The 27,897-nt window shown below is 42.2% G+C and overlaps 1 protein-coding gene across 6 annotated transcripts in view; it reads left to right on the plus strand.

The window, feature by feature from the left end:
- The window catches only part of npr2 (natriuretic peptide receptor 2), a 47,316-nt gene that overhangs the window by 11,852 nt on the left and 7,567 nt on the right, over nt 1-27,897 (plus strand). Inside the window, exons 1-14 of one of the 6 annotated variants that reach the window (XM_077012036.1) lie at nt 1,984-5,335; nt 6,002-6,128; nt 6,219-6,339; nt 8,348-8,535; nt 13,379-13,492; nt 14,288-14,423; nt 15,400-15,494; nt 16,964-17,081; nt 17,996-18,080; nt 22,936-23,056; nt 23,629-23,703; nt 25,884-25,973; nt 27,020-27,124; nt 27,526-27,597. In XM_077012036.1, coding sequence (XP_076868151.1) covers nt 6,045-6,128; nt 6,219-6,339; nt 8,348-8,535; nt 13,379-13,492; nt 14,288-14,423; nt 15,400-15,494; nt 16,964-17,081; nt 17,996-18,080; nt 22,936-23,056; nt 23,629-23,703; nt 25,884-25,973; nt 27,020-27,124; nt 27,526-27,597 — 1,404 coding nt within the window. In that variant the 5' untranslated portion in view covers nt 1,984-5,335; nt 6,002-6,044. Of the gene's footprint in view, nt 1-1,982; nt 6,340-8,347; nt 8,536-13,378; nt 13,493-14,287; nt 14,424-15,399; nt 15,495-16,963; nt 17,082-17,995; nt 18,081-22,935; nt 23,057-23,628; nt 23,704-25,883; nt 25,974-27,019; nt 27,125-27,525; nt 27,598-27,897 lie in introns of those variants that run through there. The other 5 variants (XM_077012034.1, XM_077012037.1, XM_077012035.1 and 2 more) reach the window with 5 other exon arrangements.

Raw genomic sequence — 27,897 nt, forward strand, 5'->3', positions numbered from 1 at the left:
GTTCGTCTCTGCCCATCAGCAAATGCGGGAATCTGATCACGTGACTCGCGAAGCAGTGGAGCAGAGCTGAAACTTTAGCACTAAGCGTGAGCTTGTTGAAAATAGCGAAGCTGATATCAGATTTTTTCACACAGTCTACATCTCTGTGGGACCATAAAAGGACACACTCCTTTATAACTATACATAGTTTTACGTTAATTTTAATGAGATCAAAAGTCACTCATAAATATACTGGGAAACTTGGTAAAGTTCGTTTCACGTTCGCATATTCGGAATTCTTTCTTCAATACCTCTAGGTTAAAAGTGCCAAAACATGCAAATTCTTATTTCTGGCAAACAAGACAAACATCTATAACTTTGTTCACGTCAGGAATAGATGTATTTTTAAAAACATGTTTTAAATATCCTCCTGTCACCATGGCAACGTCTAAGGCACCGTCTACAAATTACCTTAACACAGACACAAGTGGCAGTCGTAAAGGCCTCAGAGCACTGCGCACTCATGCTTTTTGCAATAATTTCAATAGCTTTTAAACGGCCCATCTAAGACCACCAAAGAAGTTGTATTACATTATGTGCATCCTAAATAACAACCTACAACTAAAAAATGGGTATTTATTAGGGGTGTCACGATTCTCTAAATCCTCAATTCGATTGTATTTCCGATTTTAGGGTCACGATTCGATTCGATTCTCGATTTACAGCAGAGAGGCCTATGCCAGTTTTAGATTAGTCTATGGCAGGGGTCAGCAACCTGGACCAGCGCCATAGCGCCACACTGGCCAGCTTCAGCAAAAAAAATTTAATAATAAAAAATCTCAGACAGAGAGCACGATCCTCCAATCAAAATCGCTCCTCAACGCTCTGCACTCAGCTTCCGCCACAGACCCATGTTTAAATTTGTTTAAATAACCCTAACGGCCGCACGGCACTCATGCATGTGACATAATCCCTGAGCCACATCAAGGCTGGATTATTTATTATAGATTATACTTTCGCGAGTGACTGTAGCGTGCGACTCTGCACACCTCGCACGAACGGCGAAGGCGTTTATATTCTTTGCAGTGTTCTCCAAAACAATATGTGGTAGTATAAAGAAACACCCCTCAAAACAGGGGAAAGAACATTTACCTGACGAAAATTAATGTTGCATTGTGTTCCAGGTTTAAAAAGTGCTGAGATTCAGGCTAAAGTACTTGAAAATGCTTGAAAGTATAACTACTTTGTTTTACAACAAATAGCTGTCTGACTGAACAGTTCTCCTGTATTACGTTAACAAATACGAGCCTCTTGTAATTCCAGGACGAAACATAAGAGAACGTGAAGACGTTAAGATTGGGCGTTTTGAAAATAAACAACCATTAAATAATGTGATGAAAAAGCTAATTATTTTGAATCATTATGAGTACATGTATAAATATTTAACTTAATTAGGTGCTTTAATTCCACCTTCTAAAAGTGTATGAGCCCAGAAAACACCACGCAAAGTTACAAAATTCGAGAGGTGCACGACCTTGCGAATCGCCAGTGCGCACAGGCGGAGCCACCGCGATTACGTAATTTTCGGTGCGTGGAACCTTGCGACGTGTCTAGTTTAAACCAGGCTTTACTTTGCGTAGTGTGGGTGCTTGCGTAGCTTAGAGGGAGGAATCGTCGATCCTCTTTTTGACTTCGAGGCTCGAGATCGTGAAATAATTTCTATCGATTTCGATTTAATATCGAAATCGTGACATCCCTAGTATTTATACCTTGCACCAATTTGTGGTGGTCAGTTTTAGTAAAATATTTCAATACCTTTTAAACGGTCCATCATAAGTCCACAAAACAATGTTGTTGATTAGGATGCACTTAATGTACTATAACTTGTTTCATGCTCTTATGATGGACATTTTAAAAGCTATTGAAATATTTGACAAAATGTGCACTTAATATGTATGTCAGGAACAGCACGTAATCACCGTGCAGATGCGGTTCACCTGCTGCTCATTGCCCCTCCCCTTCGCAACTATTTAAGCTTCCTCCTCTCTCTTTCGGGTTGCGAAGTATTGTTGCCATGCCACATACTAAGCGTTCTCTCCATGTTACGACCTTCCTATGTACCGACCTCTGCTCTTCTCCTAGACCTCGTCCCCCACCTAGTCCCTCTGTACCTCCTGGCTTCTGTCTCACCGGTGTGACCCTGGACTGTCCTGACTACGTTTACAATAATCCTGCACAACACACCCTGAATGGAGTATCTCGCCTGTTCAAGTGCTGTGTGATTGCTGTTTCAATAAAAGCGGCTGTTATCCACACTTGGATCCTTGTCTGCCTGTTCAATACGTTACATAATACTTCGCCTTATACAATGGATACAGCGGACGTACCTGCACTCCTGGCTCAGCAAGGAAATACCATAGCCGGACTCCAGGGAGAGGTTTGACAGCTCGTCGTAGCTATGAACATCCAGGCTGCACAGTTACGGACGGCTCAACAACAGGTGACACAACACCAGGCCATACAGTCAGTTCAACATCAGGCTGCTGTAGCCGCTGCTCCACCTTTCTTTGCTCCCTGTATTCCCGTAGCAGTACCAGAGCGGTATGATGGCTCTCCGGAGCGTTGTCAGAACTTTTTAATGCAATGTTCCATGTACTTCGAGCATCACCTGGCCCAGTGTCTGACCGAGAAGCAGAGAATACACTTCATGTTGACACATCTCACTGCAGAGGCAGGTGCCTGAGGAACCGCCCTGTGGAACAGCAAAGACCCATCTCTCGAGTCTGAGGAGCAGTTTTCTGCATTGTTCAAGTCAGTTTTCGACCACCTGGCTGCAGGCAGAGACGTGGGCACCCGTTGTGCGAAATACGTCAAGAGCAACGTAGCGCAGCGGATTACGCTCGAGAGTGCTGTACCCTGGCTGCCGGTAGTGGGTGGAGTGAACCAGCCCTCAAGACCGTGTTCTGTAAAAGATTAAGGCAGGATTTGCAAGTGGAGCTCGACTGTCGCAGTGAAGGGCAATCGCTGTCAGAGTTCATTCAAACAGCTGTGAACGTTGACAAGTTGTTACTCGCCCGCCATCCGATGTCTTGGAAAAATTCACGTCGCATCGTATCGACAAGCCCTGCCGTTGCCTGACACACCACGAGAGGGTGTGGAGCCCATGCAACTAGGCAGAACCCCACTGCCACTGTCCTCACACGAAAGGTCTCGGCGTCTACAGGAGAACCTCTACCTGTACTGCGGTGAGAGCGGGCACTTCCGTATTCATTGCCCAGTTCGCCCAGCTCGCGCTGGGGAGGAGAATCCCACAAGCAGACACGTAAGCAACCCTGTTTTCTGCTTGGACTGTAACAACCAACTGAATATGCCTGTGCAAGTCGTCTGGGGGGCATGTCTACGCACCTGTCGGCACTCTTAGACACTGGGGCCGTGGGTAATATCCTGGATGTCGACATGGCCCGCCGATTGCATATTCTCACTACGTCAGTCAGTCCTCCCCTATGAGTTAATGCTCTGAATGGCCAACCTATAGGTGAAGGATTGATTACTCAGTGTATGGTACCAGTCACGATCCAGATAGGACTGTTTCATACCGAGACTGCTCCTGCCATCACCCCGTGATCCTGTTGTTCTCGGTTTTCTCTGGCTGTCTCTACATGATCCTGTTATCTACTGGAAAGCTAGAGAGAAATGGGGTTCTCACTGCTTCAAGCACTGTATGCACTTACCTCTCTGGTCCTTGTCCATAGAAAGCCCCGATTCCCCTCTCGAAACTGCCGTTTCCGTTCAGTATCAAGGTTATGCAGACGTCTTCTGTAAGGAAAGCGCCAGTCACCTGCCATCACACAGACCAGGGGACTGTGCCATTGATCTGCTGCCCGGCTCCCCACTCCCATGCAAAACTAAATCTTACCCCTTGTCCCGTCCTGAAAATTCAGCAATGGAAAAATATATAGAAGAGGCCCTTCAGAAGGGGTTTATCCATCCCTCCACGTCACCTGTAGCCGCGGGGTTCTTCTTTGTGGAGAAGAAGGATGGAGGGCTGCATCCCTGTATAGATTATCGCTCTTTAAACGCTGTCACCTCAAGTTCGTATATCCCCTTCCTTTTATCTCTGCGTCACAAGAGTGCCTCAGAAAAGCGCGTATATTCACCAAGTTGGATTTCAAAGTGCATATAACCTGATTTGTATTCGTGAGGGGGACGAGTGGAAAACTGCGTTTGTGACTGCCCGAGGCCACTACGAGTACCTTGTAATGCCATATGGGCTAGCCAACAGCCCGTCTGTCTTCCAGGCATTCATGGATGACATATTCCGTGACATGATAGGGAGGTTTGTCATAGTTTATATAGATGACATCCTGATATAAACCGCCTCCGTCGCAGACCATGTCCATCATGTCACTGCAGTACTGGTCCACCTGCGGCAGCACCGCCTCTATGCCAAAGCAGAGAAATGTGAGTTTCATTGGACCTCCGTGACTTTCCTCGGTTGCACTTTATCCCTTGGGCAGATCTCTATGAACCTGGACAAGGTGTCGGCTGTCACGCAATGGCCTGTGCCCCAAACGAGAAAGGAACTGCAGCGTTTCATAGGATTTGCCAACTTTTATCGCCACTTCATCAGGGGTTTTGGTTCACTGGCCACTCCGCTCACCAACCTCCTTTGGGGTGGGTAGCATCTGCGTCTGAACTGGACACCTGAGGCTGATCAGGCGTTTTCGTTGCGTAAAGGAGCGTTCACCTCGGCGCCTATTCTGCATCTCCCTGATCCCTAAGTCCCTTTTGTAGTGGAGGTCGATGCCTCGGATGTGGGTGTGGGGGCAGTTCTCTCCCAACGGCAAGGAAACCCCCCTAAATTGGTCCCCTGTGCGTTTTACTCGAAATTGCAACCGGCAGAACAAAACTATGACGTCGGTAACCATAAACTTCTAGTGATAAAACTTGCTTTGGAGCAGTGGAGACACTGGTTAGAGGGGGCTGAACATTCCTTTTGTTGTTTACACGAACCATAAAAACTTGGAATATCTGAAAGAGGCCAAGCAACTGAATCCCCGACAAGCCAGATGGGCGTTGTTCTTCTCCCGGTTTCGATTCTCTGTTTCCTACCGGCCTGGTTCGAAGAACACTAAAGCAGATGCCCTATCGCGCATTCATGAAAAGGATCCCACTGACAAAGTACCGGAGTATGTACTGCCTCGCACCTGTTTCTTGGCTGCTGTTCGCTGGAAACTGCAATGTGAATTGGAGGACGCTCTACGAAGTAATCCTAGCCCTGACTGCCCAGAAGGAAAGCATTACATTCCTGTGTCACTAAGAGGACGCTTCCTACAACTCACACACGATACCGCAGGTACTGGTCACCCCGGAATCACACGCACTATACATCTCTTGTCACGGCGGTATTGGTGGTCGTCCCTAAAATACGATGTGTGGGACTATATATTAGCATGTAGCATATGTGCTAAGAGTCGCACCCCCTGAACACATCCTGTAGGGAAACTATTACCGCTCTCAATTCCACGCCAACTCTGGTCACACATAGCGATGGACTTTATTACTGACCTGCCCAAGTCCGAGGGGAATAGTTATTTTAGTGGTAGTTGATAGATTCTCGAAAATGTGTCACTTGATTCCCTTTCCGGGGCTGCCCACTGTCATGGAAACAGCCCAAGCCGTTTTTACTTTTGTTTTCCGCGTCTTTGGATTACCAGAAGATATTATCTCCAATCGCGGAGTCCAATTCACCTCACAGCTGTGGAGGCAATTCTGTAAACTATCGGGGTCGCAGTTAACCTTACCTCCGGGTATCACCCTCAGTCTAATGGAGAGGTAGAATGGGTGAATCAGGAAATAGGGAGATTTTTAAGACAATACTGTGTCTCTCAAACCGGCTGGAGCAAATACTTACCCTGGGCTGAATGCGCCCATAATTCATTCATGCATTCTTCCACCAAAATGACCCCTTCCAATGTGTATATGGCTGTCAACCGGCTTTCTTTTCCCTGGGTAATATCAGACGTCCCGGCGTTAGATGACTGGTTCAGAAACAGCGTGCGAACATGGGAGCAGGCCCACGTACACCTACGACGTGCCCTGCATACTCAGAGGCTCCATGCTGCCCTAAATACATCGGACCCTTCAAGGTCTTGCATCGGATCAATGCCGTCTCTTATGAATTGCAACTGCCCCCTCAGTATCGCATTCATCCTGTCTTTCATGTCTCTCTGCTTAAGCCTGTGTTTTACAGTCCCATGTCTGCTGCTGCACCACTTACCAAGCCACGTGAGCCGCTGGAACTCGACGGTCACCCTGCCTACCTCATTCAGGACATCCTGGAATCCCGTCGGCGTCGAGGTGGGCTTCAATATCTCATTGAGTGGGAGGGCTATGGTCTTGAGGAGCGGGTGTGGGTCCCCACGCAGGATGTGTTAAACCCTACTCTTGTCACCGAATTCCACGCTGCTCATCCCAACTTCCCTGCTCCCAGGCGTCGTGATCACCCCCCGTCTGGCCGATCTGTTGCGGCTGGAGCCGCTCATCGGAGGGGGGGGGGGGGGGGGGGGGGGGGGTACTGTCAGGAACAGAACGTAATCACCGTACAGATGCGGTTCACCTGCCGCTCATTGCCCCTCCCCTTCGCAACTATTTAAGCTTCCTCCTCTCTCTTCCGGTTTGCATATATTTACCATGCCACGTACTAAGCATTCTCTACATGTTACTGCCTTCTTGTGTACCGACCTCTGCTCTTCTCCTAGACCTCGTCCCCCGCCTAGTCCCTCTGTACCTCCTGGCTTCTGTCTCACCGGCGTGACCCTGGACTGTCCTGACTACGTTTACAATACTCCTGCACAACACACCCTGAATGGAGTATCTCGCCTGTTCAAGTGCTCTGTGATTGCTGTTAGCCGCACTTAGATCCTTGTCTGGCTGATCAATATGTTACAGTATACAACTTGTTTTTATCTTATGAAGCATCATTTAAAAACTATTGAAAAACAGAGTTGCAGAAAAACAGAGTGCGCAGTGCTCTGGGGCCTTTACGACCGCCACTTTCATCCATGTTAAGGTAATTTGTAGACAGTGACAGTAGTACATTTAAAATAACATGTCTAATTCCGAATATGCGAACATGAAGCCAACTGAACCACAGTTACAAGGAAGAGAAAGACATCAGTCATGTTGGATGACAGAGATCCTAAATAACAGCTGATCTGATGTGTGTGTTGCAATGCTTATTAGTTTGTATATTATTATGGAGCCTAGAAAAGGTTATTGGTGCCTGATTTTTTCCTTTTAGGACCTTCTGGCTCCTTGAATAATTTTTTTGTCTGGAGCCCAGCATGTGAACCAATGTTGTTGCCATGGCAACCACCAATTGTTTACCCTTTTAATTTGTTATAACATTTGTACTGTATAAAACTGGGTCGCGACTTAATGACAATGAGAAAATGTGGGTCCCGTGCTGAGACCAGCTGAGAACCCCTGAACTAAGGAGCCCTTAGCACTTAGCACTTTATTGCAACATACAACTCTGCACATATTAAGTTTACTGGTGTGTATGTCCAGGTTCTGCAACGTTTTGTGTAATGTTGTCAGTTGCTGTGCACTGTGGGCTACTGTGACCAAAAACAAATTCCTTGTACGTGTGAACATACTTGGCAAATAAAGACCGATTCTGATTACGATATCAAAAACGTAAATCACTCAAATGATTCCAATGATTTTTTTGTAAGAAAATGACCAAAAGCTTATACCCGCCAGCACAGACTGTGTGCCTCATCGTTTGCATGCTGGTTTTGGTGGCCGTTTGGAGACTTCAGTTCTGTTTTGTGCATTTGTCTTGGAGCATGTCCAGGAGACTGCGAGAGTACCAGGCAATAGCTCGGCCAGTGTTGCTGCGGGTGTGGGGTCCGCGTTCTGCCCAGAGTCCATGTTCTGCCACTCCTCTGAGCTGGCAGCTGCTGCCATGCAAGCTGCTGCTAATGAAAATAAACGTCTGTATTGCAAATGGGGAACACAGCACAGTGGACGCACGTTTTATACAATCAGGATGACATCTGTGAAGAGGTGACCATGTACACCCAGCAGACTTAGAGATGCTACAGGGTGGACATTGCTGCTTCCATTTTTTTGTTATATGTGCTTGTATTCTGTGGGAAGCCAGCTCAAAAATTGACAGAATTAAGTGGACTGAAGAGGTCTGTTAAGTTAATTATTCGGGTAGATGGGAGATGCACATGGCCATTACAACAGTGTCTTTGTAGCATGTGCTGAATATATCCACATATCTTACAAGCAGCTTCTGTCAGGTCCATGTCCTTTGCAGTTGTGTACATCTCTGTCTGTTCTGTCTCCCCTGCAGTTGTTTACATCTGCGGGCCTCTGCAGACATTCTTCCACATCATGAACATCTTTGAGGAGGAGGTGAAGAACCCTGAGGAGTACGCCATCTTCTACCTGGATGCATTTGGTGAAAGCCTACGCAGCGAAGTCAAGCAGCCATGGCAGGGCTCAGATATGCAGTGGAAGGATCCAATCAAGCTGTTCCAGGTACAGCCAATGGAAACTTCCAACAATTGCTATTGCCAGTATTACCAGTACTGTGGTGGAAATGACTGATATGTCATTGAAACACTGTATGGAATGGCCCATTCATTTTCACAATCAGTTACTTTCCCACTCTTTTTGACTTAGACTTCTTAATGTGTTTTAATTAATTAAATTGAACAGATGCTCATTAAGAATTATAAGGCAAGACTCCAGACTGCAACTAAAATGGTCGCAATCGAGACCATATATATTATTATATTAATATATAATAATATTATATTATTATTATTATATAGTAGGCCAATATAATAATTTGACTCGCCAGTGGCGACAGGTGATATAACAGCGTTAATATAAAATTTTGTGGTCAAGAGTTTTTGTAATTGCAAAAAATATACAACATTTTCTTTTGCGTTTGTATTTTAAAAGTTAAATGATAGGCTTCTTTAGCTACCACTCACATGGAAAAACGCATCACAAAATGCATGCATGCTTACGGGAATTCAACATCTATGTGTGACCTGAGGTCAGAGTTGTGATGCTTATTAGTTTGTATATTATGGCACCTAGAAAAAATTATTAGGATTCACACACGTAGTGTGGGAAACCTATTGTAATTGCTCAGATTTTTCTTCTTCTTCTTATTATTTTTTTACGCATAAAAAGCATACTGCAGCCTAGACCATAAAGCCCAGAGACTTGTAGGCAGAAACATGTAGTTTCTGTTTCTGCAATTTGTGAAAATCATAAATAACTCCTTCAAATTTTTGCGTAGGAACATGCAACTTGATTTTTTGATTCCTTGCAGCTACACCTATCAGGGCTGGCCCCAGGGCGGCTCCTCCAGTCGCCACCAGGAGGAGCCCGCAAGTCAGACCACAGGCTAATCAGCGGTGATGGCATGCACCTGTCATCCTGTGTTTATAAGGATGACAAACGCAGTGCCTCACCGCTGAGTTGTCTGCTTTATGTCGTCAACCTCCAGCCCTGTTTGCTATTGTCTGTTCTCGGTGTTTCGCCACCCTGCCTCTCGTTTGTTTCAGTTATTTTATTTATTACTCTGTCCATTCGAGTACTTACCTCCTGTGCCACTCCCTGGCCTCTCTCAAGTTTTCCTCCCGCTGTTATTCTTCCTGTCCATTTGGTTTTGGTTTTTGGGAAGGGTTTTTTGTTCCTTGCGGCGTGTGCCAGCCAGCCAGCTACCTCCCCTGGCGTCCGTTTCACATGTTGAGTATTTCAGCGATTGTTTTCAGTTCTCCCCTGTTATACACTTCGAGTTTCTCCGTAATTACTTTCAGTTTACCCTCGACGTCGGCACTAAAAACACAGCGCGCCGTGTCTTTGTTCTCTCGCGTGTGTGCTGTCGTTCAGTGTACTGACGAGGCGCTTGGGACCGCCATCCTAAAACATCCGCGGGAGATTCCGTCTCCTGTTCTGACAACACCTGACAACGTTGCATTTATGAGTCCTATTAAAAAATACATACTTTTGTCACATTCATCAATTGTTTGAAAATATTACTTTTTGAACTAGTCCTAGGAATTATATCCAATGATGGCAAAATTGGTATGAGCATAATCTCTAGACTCTGTAAAAAAAAATGTAACGTAAATTGTTACCGGGGCAGTGTATATATACAACCGTCAGTGCAGATGGACGATAGCCTGTCATTCATCCACTACTTTTTAATGTCATGCGATCTACCCACATTCCTTTGCGATCGACTGACACTTCCTTCGCGGTCGACGTATGGGGCATCCCTGGCTTACATGAAAGACCACACAAACACATACAAAGCTAATCTCAGCATGTGATTTAGTTCTATGTTCTAAATCACTGCCAATTCAATTCATTTTGATCCTTTTGGGCCTTAAGTGCCTCAGTTGAATCTTTTTTGTACATTGATTTGTTTAGGCATTTTTTCTACTGAAACAGCTTCTTTTCACTTTTAAGTCTAAAGGAACATTTGGGCTTCTTCAAGTGGGCCCAGCAGGGTTCCCACGGGTCCTTGAAATCCTTGAAAGTTTGTGAATCTGAAAAAATAAGTTCAAGGCCCTGGAAAGTTTTTGAAAACAGGCATAAAAGACGGCCATCCTTGAAGGTCCTTGAATATTTTGGGGGGGTTAGAAATTTCACATGGATGAAGACCGCAGTCAAGGAATAATAGGGCACAGTTGTTAGGAAGTCAATATTTACAAAAGATTGTTATGAAAAAGATCATGTTTTAAATTTCTCATCCTTTGTTGAAAAATATGATCTGATTGTCACGTTGTGGGGGGGCCCCCTACCGGTCGCCCCCGGTTACAGCGGCAGCGGTCCTGTTTTTGGTCACGTGATGTTCGTCCCTCAGGTGGGCGGGACCCGTGATCCGTCTCACCTGAGGGTCGTTTGTTCGTCTATATATGTCTTGTCTTTGTACCGGTTGACTGCTGGTTATTATTTCCTTCATTTGGAACAATGCACGGGTTTTTGGTTTGCACACTTTCTATTAAACCATCCTCTTTCCCTGAGACTTGGCGTGATCGCTTCCTTTTTGAGTTGCTCACCCTGCCCGTCACACTGATATGATAGTTGTTATAAAGATTTTAAGAATGTCTGCAAAGTGATTCCTTTAGCATTAATTCAATTAATCAAAAATGTCATTTTATATTCAGAGTTGACTGTTTCGATGCCCGTGTTAAAAGTGAATGACTAACTTAGTTGACTTCAAGTGTAATAACAAGAGTATCACTGATGGTATGAGACAAAAGATGTAATAGAGATTCTTTCAAGAAACATCCTAATACAAATTATAAAACCACAATGGCTTGTCAAATGACCCATATCTTCTAAAGTAAAAGAGACTCATTTCAAAATAATAAATAAGATATATCCTGTAGCCATGTTTCTTGAAAGAAGATTTAAACTTGATGTGGATTCATGTACCTTTTGTAAGTCAGAAGATGAATTCCAGGAGCATTTGTTTTTTCATGTCAACATTCACAAAGTTTTTGCGTGGACACTAGAAACTCGATTAATCTCAAACTTAACATTCTTTCTTTTGATACCATTTTACTTTATGCGGAAAACTTAAGTTTGGATTTCTCTGATGCCATAAATGTAGTCGTACTTTTAGCAAAATACCACATTCACTACAGTAAGTGGACTGGTTAAAAGCCTTCTTTTCTCTTTATGAATGAATTAAATTCATATTACTCTTCATTAAGTAGATAAAAAAACTTGTAAAATGCTAGAATCATCTCACACCAGATTTCTCTAGAAATCTATAGTTCTAATCTCATTATATGGCTTTGCTCCTCTGTTTTATGTATGTACTGTATGTGTATATGCATATGTGTATTATTGTTATTATTATTTGTCTACTGTCAACGTGTCATTATTTTGCCAGCACAATTCATTTAAAATTATATTGATTCTACAGGGCCTATGCTGACTTTTACTTTGCAAAAGTTTGGTCATTCTCCTGTAGAGAAATTTGTTTGTTTGTTCAGCACCGAAAGCTAGTGTTTCCTGTATGTAGTTAACGTATATGTCACCGCTTTACATGAATGTCACCTTCTCACAGGTCCACTGCTAAATTGAGTGTGAATTAAGTTTTTGTTTAATCAGCGCTTAATGTCATGCACAGAACATTTCAGGATGCATGGCTTGAAATGGCATTCGGTCTTTTGGTCCTTGAATTTTAGGAAGTTGGTCCTGGAAAGTCATTGAAAGGTCCTTGAATTTGATGTTAACCAAGGTGTGGGAACCCTGGCCCAGGTTTAATGGTCACGGTTCGCTACTGATGTGGACAAATGTCACAATGTGCAAACAATTCTCACTTTCTCAGAATGCATCTTAAAACTAATCCCACTGCTTTGGTTGTTAAAAACCCATTAGACTTGGCTTCCTACAATTAGAGTCTGCTAGAGGTAATTATAATAGATATTATTCACTTTGAATTCCTATGCAGTGGTATTATAATGAAGATTGTAAAGTTTGTGTGTGTTTAATATTTTAGTTAAACAAGATAGATATTGGTGATAGATATGGTTAACATATTTTACAAGATTTGTATACAATCTCCTACAGTGAATAGTACACTGCACTTTCAAAAATAATTTGTTTTGTGAGACAATCATGTTACTAAGCTCAATGTCCATTGAGGGAAGGTCTTTTAAACTCTTGGAAATTCTCCTCTTGGCTGTGTTTGCACATTACACAACATCAGTGTGATCCCGAGTTACAACAGGATTCGAGCCAGAGAACAGCTTGCTTATCCTAGATACTTTCTGAATAGGGTGTAATTGTTTTTTTAAAGCATTGTTTTTTTTTATTATTATCATTATCGTCATAAGATTGTCATGAGTTGTGGTCTCACAAATGAGCTTTGGAGGATAAATCTGACACTAGAACAGGCCTGATTTAAAAAATCTTTTGCCATCATCATAGTTAGTTTTCTTAATTGTCCAGAAAATTAGAATGAAGTCATTCACTGCCTTCATATAGCATCACTAGGGTTGGTAATTCCAGAGTGGCCCTTTTCAACTAATCTTAAATCCCTCTTCAGTACAGACTCTTCCTCACGTACACTGTTTCTCTTTGCTGAATTGGGGCCTTTGAGCATTCTCTTTTTAGGTTTGCTACAATTCTGTCATAAGCATTCTAATATAAACATAAACTATTCATAATCCAAAATACTGCAAATACCCAATGTAAACTGTACAACCTCAGTGACATACTTTGTGTATGGTTCTAAAAACACTGCAAATGTATTGAGATTTTTCTGGAAAATTCTTGGGATCTGTGTTAGATCATTGGTGTTTATTTTATGAACTTGAGCTGTCTTTCCTTGTCTGTCTAGTCTGTGTTTGTTATAACATACCGGGAGCCAGAAACTCCAGAATATGCAGCCTTCCGAACTGAACTCCATAAGAGAGCAATGCAGGACTTTAATGTTCAGCTGGAACCATCCTTGGTAGGTCAAAATCTCATGCTAATGTTATCATGATTATTTAAAAACTATAAAATGATTTAAGGGTTCAGAGTGCCACCATGTCTTCAAAACCTTTGAACCATTTAAAATGTTTGTGTATTTATATAATTTTTAAAAAGCAGACTGAAAATATCCAGTAGGTAATGATTTTTGCTTGAATTTTTAGTTTTGCTGAATGTTGAAAGTGTGGCACACACCTCTAGACAATCAGTGAAAACTAAATGCAGTGCTATTGACCTGTAACCTTGATGTTGTTAGCAGTTCAAGAGAAATGTAGCCAAGTTGATCATGTAGGCACCCAAAGTCCACCAAACACCAGCCGTTTTGACTGTGGTGTTCAGTGAGCTGTGGTATTCAAACACCTGCCATGTTGACTGTGGTGTTCAGTGAACCTCCTCTTCTTCAAGCTGCAGGATGCAGCTCCTGACCAGCTATGGAACTTCACAACCATGGAAACATGAGCTCAGTCTACTTGGGTCAAACTCTTTTTCCGGAAACATTTCTGCTCATGGTCAAAATTAGCAGACAAACTCCCTGAAACACTAGAATCATCATTGAGCCAAAAATATGGACCTGAGACAATATATATTATAACCAGGCAACCTCGATTTAAAAACCTGCAATCCACACAATGCATCACTCTATAGATCTTTAACTGCCGTTCTAACTCTTTTAGCAAATTGAAACAGTGGGTGAATGTTGAGTGTTGTTTAAAAGGTTGATTTTTGTCTGTCATTGCCAGTGTTGATTATGCTGCGCATGTTCTGACTCTTCCAGATGGATTTCATTGCTGGCTGTTTCCATGATGGTTTTGTGCTGTATGCCAAAGCACTGAGTGAGGCTTTAGCAGACGGGGTGTCTCAGAATGACGGCCTCAGCATCATTGCAAGGATGCAGAATCGAAGGGTCACGGGTGAGTTCACGTGTGATCACTGTGTAATCAGAGTTTACTTGTTTGTCATTCACATTTTTTAGGCCTCCACGTGATTATTTTCCATGATCAAAGTGGGTGTTCTGCCAGGGTGATTACCTTGTATGTGCATAGAGAGTCTGTAATGTGAGAGATTTACAGCGTAAATCTGCGACTCTGATCTGCACTGTAATGCTGGACGAGGAATGTTTATTTTCCTGATTCCAAGTCTCTGAAGTGTGTCAACTGCTGCTGCATGGGTTGGAGTTTGTTTAGATGTTGTTGAACTCTCAGACTCCCTCCCATTGAGCTTGGGGTCAAAGTTCTGTGATCGAGAGTCTGGCTCAGCAAGCTTGTGCATGGAAAATCTGTTTCTAATATACAGTCAATCTGCTGGAGCTTTCTCCCTGGAAGAGACTTTAGACATGAACCTCTTCTGCATGCATGGAGCCAAAATGCCTCTGAAGCCAGGGATAACACAGGGGCATGGCAGGGAGGAAGGTCTGTTTGTTGGGGTTCTTCTCAAGAATCAGCACCTCAGTGGAGACAATATACAGTAAAGGAACAATAGCTCACATTTTGTTGGGTTTCACTCACCAGTTACCTAGACAACATGACTGACCGATAGAGTCTCAGGGGTGCAGAGCGTAATCTGAAGACCTGATTTAAATGCTATACAGCAGATGTATCCTGATGACTGCTGTGAAATAGTATTAATATTTCATTAGCTGGTATTGGAAAACTCAAGCTGGCTACTTTTAAGTAATATCATATATTTATGGGAATTAGATATCCTTTGATAGAAGGGGGAAGGATTTTGCAAAGTTGTTTAGCTCAAATGTACAAAAATAATGTGGTCTGCTTGCTTACTCTGTAGTTTAAGGACCTCTAGAATAGTACCACTAAACAGCAGCTACAAATGCTTCAAATATGTTGCCACTGTTCTTGTGATCATTGGGTTAATGCATCTGTGTTCCAGGAGTGACAGGCCTTGTTAGCACAGATCTTAACAATGCTAGGTACACAGACTTCACCCTCTGGGCAATGGCCAACCTGGAAACAGGACAGTATGCGGTGAGTTCACCTCCACAAATTCACTCTAGTTCCAGGCATTAATAAGAAGCTTTTTTTCTTCACCAAATGTCATGTGATTTGACTTGTGGGCAGTTTTGCTCCACTGGTGCAATCAATCACAGAAACACATCAGCATATTTAAACTCAGGGACCTTTTTGAATCTGATTGGAAGGGGTCACTAGCACAGGACCACAGGTCCACCACTCTTCATTCCTTTACTAAGCAGTACCATGCAGAGTGTGCAGATTTAGTCTCTGTTGCTTTATATTATTTTGAAGTCTTCATCTATCAAACCTTATGGCTCTTGCAGATTTTCTCACCAGATATTTTGATCTTTGAATCTTTTGATGATGACTGTGCAGCAGTTATCCAGGTCTCACATCACACACTGGACTCGCACAGACAGGGCAGCAGTCCTGGACCACACTGAATCCAATGCACTGTTCATGTTCCATCTGTCTGAAGCACAAATAGGTGATCAAAAGTTAATTCATGAGTCAGAGCTAATTCAGAATGGTGTCAATTGAACCTTAGATGTACAGATTTTCAGTGCTGTTGTCATTCAGGGACTGATTGTATGATATAGGACTCTGAATTCTGTGGATGTTTTCCTGGGGATTAACTGTGTTAGAAATTAAAGAACTAAAAAGCATCTCTAAACAATGTGTAATGTTGATTGCAAACAGTAACTGGTATTGTTGGTATATATGTCTGTAAAACCTCAACAACTTGCCTTAAGCCCATGAAAGAAATTAATGTATCTATAGATTAAACAGAAACCACTACAAATCAGCCTTTATGAAAAATAATTTACATTCTTGACTTTAACTCTCAAGACCAAATCTGTTATATGCTTAATATCCACCCTGAAACACAGCAGCAGATTGTTTGTTGCCATGGCTACATTCAGATTACACTTGTTTTATTCTTAGCTTTTAAAGCAATGTCTACATTTTATACACACACACACACACACACACACACACACACACACACACACACACACACACACACACACACACACACACACACACTGACATTTTTTGCTTTGAAACCATTTTTCTCATTTTTATATTTATGACAGTATATGCATGTAGGGTGTGTGTGTGTGTGTGTGTGTGTGTGTGTGTCTGTGTGTATTTGGAGGAAGTGTATGTGTACATCTGCTTCTAATTACTGAATGGATGGATCAGATATGTTTACATATAGAGTACAAGCTCTACTCTGACTACAGACTACATGTGCATCCTTTGATTACATTGATACTTTTCTCTCCATTCAAGATGAAAATGATTCTCACATAACTAAGTGTAATTTCAAACATCAAACATATGTTCTATGAGAGAACTTCTCAACCTAGCTATGATGCTGTACTGAAAGTTAAAATGGTTTCCTTCTTAATTATTATTTTTTAATTCTTGCTTCATCAATAGAAATACATGCTTGTTGAATTCCTTGTTCTGTATAGGCTGTTGGTCACTACAATGGAACCAATAAGGAAATGTTGTGGTCGGCTACAGAGAGGATTCACTGGCCTAAGGGTTGCCCCCCTATTGATGATCCTCGATGTCTGGTCTCGTGTGAAGGTTTGGGTTTACACTGTTCTCCTTCCTTTGAATTAAACACCCAAATAAGACCACAACAGTGTGCATCTTCCATTACTGCATGTGAAATAATGACGGTTGTTAGTTCAGTTTTTTAAATGCAGACACCTGAGAGCTGCACACCGCAGACTAATCAAACCTCAGTCCAGCTGCACAACACACTGCTACACAGATTCTGCTGACCTCATGTTATCCAAACACATAATGTTAGCCAAATGCACCTGTTTTTGTGTTTAGACGTGAATAGAGCAAGGCACAAATGTTAGGCACTTAGCTTTCTTCTTCTGTTCTCTAAATTCTTGATGGATGGGTACTCAAAGGTTCTGAAGGAGTCACTACCATACTACCACTGTAGGAGTAATTTTGCTTTGACCCCTGGAACACAAATGCATTCAACAACTATAATAGTGTCAATTTCAGACAATCAGTCCCAGAAATTGCAAGAGACTCATCCATACAGGATGTGGAATAGTCTGTTATGGTGTCTCATTATTATCGGCTGTGATTTTGAGTGGCATCTCTTTGTTCAGCTGCCTCAGTACAGATATAGTGCCATGTGTCAGTGGTTTTTCCTCCAAATGTACTGACTGTAAGGTTTTATTCTATTGGACTTTTTAATGTGTTATTGTGTTTCATCTGCTCATTGAACTCTGTCTACAGTACCTGTATACTGTTCACAGAGTATGGTGTCCTGATGCACACAGGACATTTTTTCTTTGCTCTATGAATTCCATTTTCTGCCTTTCTTGAATATATGTATTTTCTGTTTTTTTTTGTAATTGTTTTTTATACTTTATTATTTAGTTACATATTTTTCTTGCTTAGAGCACCTGAGCCAAAGTGTTTCTTCTTCCCCAATTTAGAGTGAAATGGAAACATTGCTTTTATTGTTTCAGATCATATTCCCGTCCTTGGAATTGTCGCTGTGGGATCAGGCCTAGCCCTCATAATTTTTGGAATGTCAAGTTTTCTCATTTACAGGTGTGTTTGGATTTCTTTTCATAAAAAATAGAAAATGCAAGGAAAATCAGGAGATGCTTGTTTTGTTTTGAAATGACTTATAAGAGGAGGGACACAAATAGGATTGATATACCTGTTGTAATCATAAATGTTCCAGCAACCTTAAGAGTGTGAAGAGGTGAATGCCTTGCTTGGATGTACTTCCACCTTTTCTGTGGGCATGTCCCAGTGTGCAGGGGATGGTGAAGTCCTTAGTATTAGCCATGGTGAAGGAATGTTGCAGGATAGCTGAGTGGAGATTGAAGAAAACTGAAAAACAGAACTGGAAGTTCCAATGCACCGTGAGCAGTGCCTTCAAAAACCCAATAGACCTTAATAAAGAAAGGGGGGGGGGAATAAAAAGAAAACAAGTCAACATAAACTAATCAACTCAGTACACATGTATCAACCAGGCCCTAAAACCCATCTGCACTCCAAGCCAGCTCTCTCTCTAATCACCGAGTTCTGCCTTTTACACACACATTAGCCCATTGGATTCAACCACCAACCAGCACGCCCGCAGGTAAGCTTTAAAATGTACAAGTTCTAAATACATTTCTCTATTCCAACTCAACCATTTTATTATTTAGTCAATATTTTAGTATGAATATAAAACATTTAATATTAAAACATTAATGCTGGAACCTTAACCCCTATTCGGAACCATGAAAGCAGGATCCCCCGGCTCAAACATGGGAAATGGAACATTCCACCTGTAGCACCACCTCAAGACTACATAACCCATCAACCCCCTGGGCTCAATTCCTTTGACATGTAAGAAGCTGCCAGCATGATGGAACAAACAGGTAAGTTGAACTAATTTCAAAACCCACAATAAACAGTTAAATGTGCATGGAATATAGTAATCCTCTACACCAGGGGTCGGCAACCTTTGAGACATGGAGTGCCAACTTCAACATTTCTAGTCAATTAGTGTGCCACTATCAACAAATAAAATTGGAGAGGGGGGGATGTTGCATGTTGTGTACTGACAGTCACGCTGTCTACATTCTGATTAAGAACATGGCAGCCCTTACCTTAGTATAAATTCCAGCACTTTTCAAACCTGCAACACAATGCAACATTAATTTTTGTCAGGTAAATGTTCCTTCCCCTGTTTTTGAGGGGTGTTTCTTTATACTACCACATATTGTTTCAGACAACACTGCAAAGAATGTGACACGGCAAGTATAAATGCTTTCGCCATTTGCGCAGGTTTGCGCGAGGTGTGCGGAGTCTTGCGCTACGGTCACTCGCGAAAGTATAAACCATAATAAATAATACAGCCTTGATGTGGCTCAGGAATTACGTCGCACGCAGCGCCGTGCGACCGTAGTGCCTGTAAATTTAAATTAATAGTCCAATGAAGGTTTAATTTAAAAACCAGGACATTTCCTCACTTAAAAAAAATCCGGGACGCCCGGGACAGGACGTGAAATACGGACATGTCCTGGGAAATACGGACGTTTAGTCACCCTACTTTAAGAGAGCTGGACTGTTTGCCATACCTAGCCACGGCACGTTTAACGGCTTCGACTCTTTCGGCGCGGTCTTTATACGTCTTGCCGTTTTGTCTCAAAATGCTTCTTAATGTTGGAAGTTCGGCACGCAATGTTGTCATATCACAGTGTACACACAGCACGATCTTTGACATACACCAAACCATAGTCTTCCGTCCAGGGCTGAAATGCCCTCGCTTTGTTTTTTTTACCGGAGGCTCTGTCATCTCTTGGAACGGTATCGGGTAGACTAACTGATTTTGATTAGGCTAAATTTAAACATGGGTCTTTGGCGGGAGCTGAGTGCAGAGCGTTGAGGTGCGATTTTGACTGGAGGATCGTGCTCTCTGAGATTTTTTTTAATTATTATTTTTTGCTGACGCTGGTCCAGCATGTTGCGTGCCAGTGATTATGCCTCGGCGTGCCAGCAGTGGCACGCGTGCCATAGGTTGCCGACCCCTGCTCTAGACTATCAGTTGGCCACCCTGAATAGTGCAAGATAATCACAGTTGTTTATTTGTTTTTCAGAGTCCTGACAAGGTCCAACTGGTGTTTGCCACTGCAACCCTGTGGGTACCAATAAAAGAGTCTTTAAAACTTTGAGGTTGTCTTGTGGTTCTGTCCATTAAAATAGCTCACAGCATGGAACGGACGAGAGCTCTGTTACAAGCAGTGATGCCGGTAACGCGTTACTTAGTAACGCGTTACTGTGGTCGGACTACTTTTTTCAGTAACGAGTAGTCTAACGCAACTACTATTTAAAAACTAGTAGTCAGATTAAAGTTACTTATCTAAAACATCATTTCTATATATGTTAAACATCATTCAGTTATATTTATTCATTCTTATTTTTTGGCTACACGTTTCTTACGTCATCTCTGCTCTGCGGCGCCAAAGTCAGATGGAAGGAGAGGTTTGCCTTTAGCAGCTGGAAATACAGGCATTATTTTGATTTTATTTCGGCTAAGGAAGACAACATTAAGGTCCGTTGTACACTCTGTCCTGGCGACAGAGTGCTGTCTACTTTCAAAAACACAACGTCAAACCTGAAAAAAAAAAAACCGGGGCTTGGCGGCGAACGTAAATTGTTACCGGGCGGGGTGTAAAATGGACTAAATTCAGTATTATATCGCGATCGATCGATCGCCGGTGGTTGGCGCCAGATCGAACTAGTAACTTATTGAATCATAGATGTGGATCAGAGGTAAATAAACTAGATTTTTTTTCGGCGTGAGATATCGGAAGTGTGTCGTGTGAAGACAGTCAAATGCGTGTGTCTCAATGCGTGAGAGTTGGCAACTCTGTAAGTGGGCGGAGTTGAACAGAAAGACTGTCTCTTATTTATTTATTTAAAAAACATGTAAGCCTATTTCAAGAAATGCCAGTGTCATTTTTGATGTTCCGGTTAAAATACATGTCAATAAAGTGAGTATTGGCAGAACTGGTAGTCATTTTCATGTTATAGGGGCGGGGGATCAGCCTCTGCTGAAAGTAACTAAAAGTAATCTAACTTAGTTACTTTTAAAAGCAAGTAGTCAGTAACTTAACTGAGTTACTTTTTAAAGAAGTAGTCAGTAGTCAGTAGTCGGATTACTGTTTCAAAGTAACTATGGCAACACTGGTTACAAGGAATTAATTATTTTGAGATGTTCACAATCCATAAATGTATACAAATCGCAATCCATATATATCTGTAGGAACTGAATGACTTTATTTTTGTAAGTGCACTACAACCTCACCTCATCATTGTAGCCTCAGCTCCTGTTCATTATGGTCCTTTCTGGTCCCTCCTTCTAATAAACACACCATGGATTTGCTGTTCTGCATAAGCAAGCACTTCATTAAATTAAAGAGGGCTAATCAGGAATGAGTGATGAAAGCTCGTGCAGGCAAATCTGAGATGTGAGGTGATGTTTTGCAGGCATGCAGTTGAACAAAATGGGGGGGGTTGGGGGTATTCACATGTGCATGAAACAATAGGCCCACTGTGGAATGCAGCACTTTTCAGTGAGTGCTGCCAGCAGTTTCAGAATCAGTCCCTTCATCTATTTGTCTGCTCACCTGTCTCTCTGCTCATCCATCTGTCAGCTTATCTGTATGTCTGCACATCTGTCTCTCTGTTCATCTGTCTTTTAACTTCTCCCATGAAAGGCTGGGTCAGTTCGTTTTAGCATCTTGGAATTCTTTCAATAAATAATCTGTGTAAAAGTATTTTAAGTTGTAGCTAAATGCAAACTACAGAAATTCATATAGCACTTAACACCTGCCCAAGCTATTTACAGTAACACTTACCGTAACTGGTGAGCTGACAGCTTAATGTGGCTCTAGCCAAAAAGTTTCCAACTGCCTCAAGAATTAGCAGAGGGCATTTTTATTTTGACAGAACCCCTTAATAAATTCAGTTTGGAACCTTGGTGCTTTTCAGTCGATGGCTCTGCCTGGTTTTTTCCTTCTTTCAACCTCCCAGAGCTGCTCTAGAAAAAACAAACAGTGGTGTTTTGGGGCCGACCAGGGTGACTGCGAAGTGGAGTAGAAACACGTAGAAACCTGGTGCAAATGTGTAGATACCTGGTGGATACCTGGTGGAAATGCGTAGAAACATGGTGGAAACGTCTAGAAACCTGGTGGCCTGGTGGAAACACGAACGCTGCAGTATCCCAGCCTCAACATCTGGAAGGGTTTTACACCTTTTAGAGTGTAATGGAATGTCTGAGCCTTGCTCTTTTAGCTCTTTCTTTCTGTCTCTCTTTCTCCCCCTCTTTCTCTCTGTCTCTCTCTATCTGTCTGTCTCTCCTGCCACCCCATCTTCCTAAATGCTTGCCAATGTAATAATAACCCTCCTCACTGAAACCCTATTATAGAGATGTTCGGGTAACGTCCAACATAACGCTAGAACGAGCGAATTCAGGTCGAACCTGCAGTGTGCCACCGTGGCTGCATGTGACTGCTTTTGGGAGCCAGCGGTCCAGAGAGGGCTGCTCCAGATGAGCTGTTTATCCACACGGTGGACTGGACAGTGAGTCTTACTTACAGTTAAAAATAACAGGAGGGGAAGGGCAGGGCAGCAGTGGCCCTAACATGGCTTGGACTGTGATGCCCTTGTCAAAGCTGAAGGTAAATCTTTAGAATCGGCCTGTGGTGCAGCGGTCGGCTCTGGAACATCGTTTCGTCCAGTGTACGTGTTTTGAGTTTGACAATATGGCAGACTGAGGATCAACAACTGACCCAACTCTCCTGCCAAGCAAACAAATATTCACAAGAATGGGGTCCATAGAGACATTTGGTTAGAGATGAAAAAGAAATGTGTTGCTTTAAATTCACTCCACTGTGTCTTCCAGGAAACTGAAGCTAGAGAAGGAGTTGGCTGGAATGTTGTGGAGGATAAGGTGGGAGGATCTCCAGTTCGAGAGTCCCAACAAATACCACAAGCGCGCTGGCAGCCGCCTCACTCTGTCACAGGTACTCCTCACTGTACAGCCATGTTCAGAGCCCATGCCGTTCCCAGGAGATGCAGATATGCCAAGCATTCACATAGCTGAAGCAATTGATTTTTTAACTAGAAATAGAGATCAACCATAGACATAAAAGAGATTTACCATAGAAGTATAATGAATATTTTTTCTTTGTATATTGTTTTTAATACAATCTTTAGCCAATAATCACAGCCACAAAATTTTTTTTTGTTAGTGAAGGTGCTGCCCAAATTAGCATCCAATACTGTACACACATTCAATTTTAAAACCTCTGAGGGATTTCTGGCAGTTCTGTTGGGAATAGTTTTGTTGTATGGTAAAATGGTTCACTAATCAAACATTTGTATGCTTGCGTAATGGTCCAGAATATTCTAAATGCTTTCACAACTGCCTTCATGCCCCTTCCTTACGCATCTGCATGCTTACATGTGGATTTTCCAAGAAACCATTCAGTTCTCAGAGGCTGGATTTGTCGTCCATTTTTCCTGTATAGCTGTGGGAAGTCTGGATTACTTCAAATGGCAGCTAATGTTGTGCCCCCCTGTGTGGTCTTTTCAGAGGGGTTCCAGCTATGGGTCTTTGATCACAGCACACGGTAAACATCAACTGTTTGCAAAAACAGGCTATTTTAAGGTAAGCTTGAGTTCTTCTGACATTTCCCCAACCCCGTTCTCCTGCACACCCACATGCATGCAGATTCTATGTGTGTGTGAGTCAGAGAGAGAGAGAGGGAGGGAGAGAGGGTGATCAGACTCCTCACAGTGTGTTACTCTTAGAGCTGCAGTAGTCAGCTTTGCTGTATTTGTTGTGTTGCATTAATCAATCACAGATGTAATTGTAGCATCAATCCATTTCAGGTTTTCTTCACTGTAGCAAATAAAACAATGAATCTATAATGGTAGCAGTTCATGATTTTTTTTCATACAAATGAGTTATAAAGGAATGAAAAAATATATGTGTGCACTTGATAAGCCGTGAAGCACCCTTCCTTTCAGAGGCCTTGATGTTCACTGGAGATCCTCTGTATGTCATTGATGCTCACTGTAGATCCTGGGTATGTCACTGAGGCCAGATTTTTTAAGTCAGCTGATTTGTTCTGCTCATGCTGGTCAGGGAAGAGGGAATGCCATATTAAATGTAATAAAAAATGTTTTAAATGACTGTAACCACCTCCTAAAGCAAAGACATTGTCATGACATAATCTAGTCTTATGGAATGCCGTTTCTGCCTATTTCAAATAAATAAGGGGGGAATAGATATAAAACTTTTGGAGACATTATTACCTAGGCCACCCTATATATTTTATTTAAGGAAAGCATGGTCTTCCTGGGAATAAAACATATGACCTTGATAGCACTGTGACCAAAATGCACAACCAGATGAGCTACTGTATTGTTTGGTGTTTGATGATCACATCTGATGAGAAGAAAGGGGTTTGAACCATTTTTGTTATGGAAATACCTTAGAACTCTTCAGCTCCAAGCTAGCTAGCCAATGTAAACCTCAACATGAATCATTGTAAAACATGGCACTAGTTAACTATACTAACTGTATAGCTAATAGCTAAATTTCCCATTCTCATTTAACAACACTTGCTAACTAGTGTCCATACAGGTATTATTAGGTCTATTGTTGTAATTATTGCAGAAATTTCATCTTACACTATCAACAGGCATATTATCTCAGATAATATCACCACCAACATAAATATCACATCTCATACACTATAATTACTGAAGTCCATGATTCTCAAGCCAGTATATGTCCAACAGAATCAGTTGAAAGCAATCAATAGCAGACAATTAGTAAATGGGTGAAGACGTTAACTTCATGAGTCTTGACTGATAATGCAAGTATATATATACTTGTGTATGAAAAAGTAGATGTTAAAATCAAAATGGTAATTCCATGTGGTTTAAAGTTCCATGTATGTAGATCATTTCTTTTTCTTTAAACTTTAATTTTTATTACTGCCATTGCAACAACTGGCAATTCAAATAGATATGCCATTAATACGATGTCATTTGTTTTGACAATAAGAGATGTATAAGAGAATAAGACAATGATGCCCCATTTTTCGTTTATAAACTAGTTTTTCCTCCTACTTATTTAGAAGCACTTTGTTTACACAGCTGATGAAGGACCTCTGTCTGAAACGTCCAGATTCTCTGGAAACTTGCAAATGAAGAAATGTGAAAATTGGTAAAATACCAAGGACTGAAGGAAAAAATACAGAGAATGTGGAAGATTGTCACCATGGTTTATCCAGTGGTGATAGGAGCACTGTGACCTCTAAAATGGAGTAACGACTCCAATAGATTCTAGGAATTATATCAGTCTTAGTCCAGAAGTGGGCCATCCTATGAACAGCAAAAGTAATGCATACATATCTGTAGTTACCTTAACTCTCAAATGCAACTTCAAGCATCATAGCATCACCTTTTCCTTGGAATGTTAGTGCTCATAGATCTGGTCATCAGCTTACACAAGTATCTGAGTGTTCTCAAGCATTCTTTCTTAGACACATCACCTTCAGGTTATTCCTCTGGGACCTGGGCATGGATTTCTCTAACTCTCTTTTACAGCTATCTCAATTATGCAGAGCACTGTGCAAATGAATATGTATAAAGCTCTTTATAAAAAGTCAATACTCTGGGATGAATGACAAGGCTAGCTCTAGATTAGTTCTATCTAACTGTCTAGATTAGAGTCCTGGTGCTTTTTGTCTTATTAGAATTGTTTGGGATTTCAGTTAAAGCTCGTCCTTGTTTTCCACACAAGCTAATCTCTAACATATATATTTTCTTACACAGGGCAACCTGGTAGCAATTAAGCATGTGAACAAGAAGAGAATCGAGTTGACCAGACAAGTGCTCTTTGAACTGAAGCATGTAAGGCAAGAGGTTTGCATATAAGGTCTGTGTGTGTGTGTGCGTGCGCGTGCGTGTGCGCGTGCGTGTGCGCGTGCGTGTGTGTGTGTGTGTGTGTGTGTGTGTGTGTGTGTTATAGGCCACTGTTTATGACCTCACCCAGTAACCTCATTGCCCCTGATGGTAAAAACAAATTCCCGTTCCACACATGGAACGTTTTTTAGGTGGGGGTGGGGTGGCAGCATGAGGCCATGGAAAAGGGGGGGGGGGGAGCGCTCACGTTTTACAAGGTGTTTCAAAGAAGGCCCTCAGCTTTGTGAGCAGAAACACGGTCAGCACTCACCATGAACAGATTGGAAAAATAGCTTTAAATGAAAAATAACACGGCAAACTAATTCCTGGTGATCTGCTCCAGAGACAGAACACCGTTTGACATGTAACTAGCAAAATACCAAAATAGACAAACAGGGCCAAAATCACTTCGTCCCCTCCTCTGTCCCCTCTGTCTGTACATCGTCTGTACATCGTCTCAGCCTTTGCCTTGGAAATCCTACCCACTGCTTTCAGCCACCTCAGATAGTAGCTTTATTTGAAGCTGAGCTTTGGTTGGGCAGCCTCCAGCTGAGAGGAAGGGTCCCCAGAAGCAGTCAGCTATCGGTGAGTGCTAGGTGCTAATCCTCTCAGGGGATTCAGCAGAGGAGTGCACGGAGTGTCTCTGGTTCATCCGTGCCTGGATGAACCAAGGACCCCGCTTCCCCCAGGTGGTTCGCCCCCTACGAGAAGACAGAACTGCAGGCGGGGGAGGGGAGAGAGGGAAGGCACATATGGCTGCCAGTGGAAACGCAGCCGCTTGCTCACCATGCTCCCTCTGGTGTCCAGCAGGGGGGATGTTGTGTAGGTCAGAGGGTACACTAACTGTAGTTAGCCTCAGGACCTTGTTGAGATGCTTCTCACTGCACCTTCAGACTCAGCGTGGGGTAGCTCCTGAGTTCTTGTTTGACATATTTTCTCATGATAAAAGTCTTTCATTTCTGTTTTATTTTAGTATATTTATTTATTTTGTTTTTTGCTGTTTGTAGATGAGGGATGTTCAGTTCAACCATTTGACAAGGTTTGTTGGTGCATGTATTGATCCACCAAACATCTGTATTGTGACAGAGTACTGTCCAAGGGGAAGTCTTCAGGTAAACACTTCACTTCACCATCACTTTAACTTGTGTATAATAGGTCACAATTTCATTTGTAAAATATATCACATTATATATAACATATAAATATAAACGGGCACAGAAATACATTTTATTGCTAGAATGCGTGAACAAAACATGTTTTTTATTTAGCTGTTAAGATGCTTTAAATATTTTTGAAAAACTGACATTTTTATAATAACAAGGCAAATTGTTCTGAGCATTTCTGGGAACTGTAGTCACTGTCTACAGTTTGGATTAGATAAGAGTCTAACTAGTACTTTTCTCTACATTCGTAAATCTCATGGCCTGTGGCTTTTACTCTGGTGTACTTTATGTTAATGAAAATGAAAGGTGTTTCATGCGTTAACCTTAAATCAACCTGTTTGATCTTACAGGACATTCTGGAGAATGAGAGCATCAATTTGGACTGGATGTTTCGCTTCTCCCTGATCAATGACATTGTCAAGGTGTGTGAGAGTGTCGTTTTGCCAAAGCTTCTGAAACCTTTATATGAACGAGGAATTAAAGACATTTTTAGTGCCACCAACATCACTAAATGCAGAAACTGTTCTGTCAGCCCAGAAGTGTCTTATGCTCAGCTGCCATAGCCAGGCATGCCGTTAATGGAACATGGAGGGACAGTGCTGCTGTAGTGATTTTCTAAAACAGCCCTATTAGTAAAAGAAAAACAACTACCATCAGAGACACCGAGAGCACACTTGGAAGAAAAGTAAGCGAAAAAAAATTCTACTTCAGATTCATCCCTT

The sequence above is a fragment of the Brachyhypopomus gauderio genome, chromosome 7 (genome assembly GCF_052324685.1).
Source record: "Brachyhypopomus gauderio isolate BG-103 chromosome 7, BGAUD_0.2, whole genome shotgun sequence".
Classification (NCBI taxonomy): domain Eukaryota; kingdom Metazoa; phylum Chordata; class Actinopteri; order Gymnotiformes; family Hypopomidae; genus Brachyhypopomus; species Brachyhypopomus gauderio.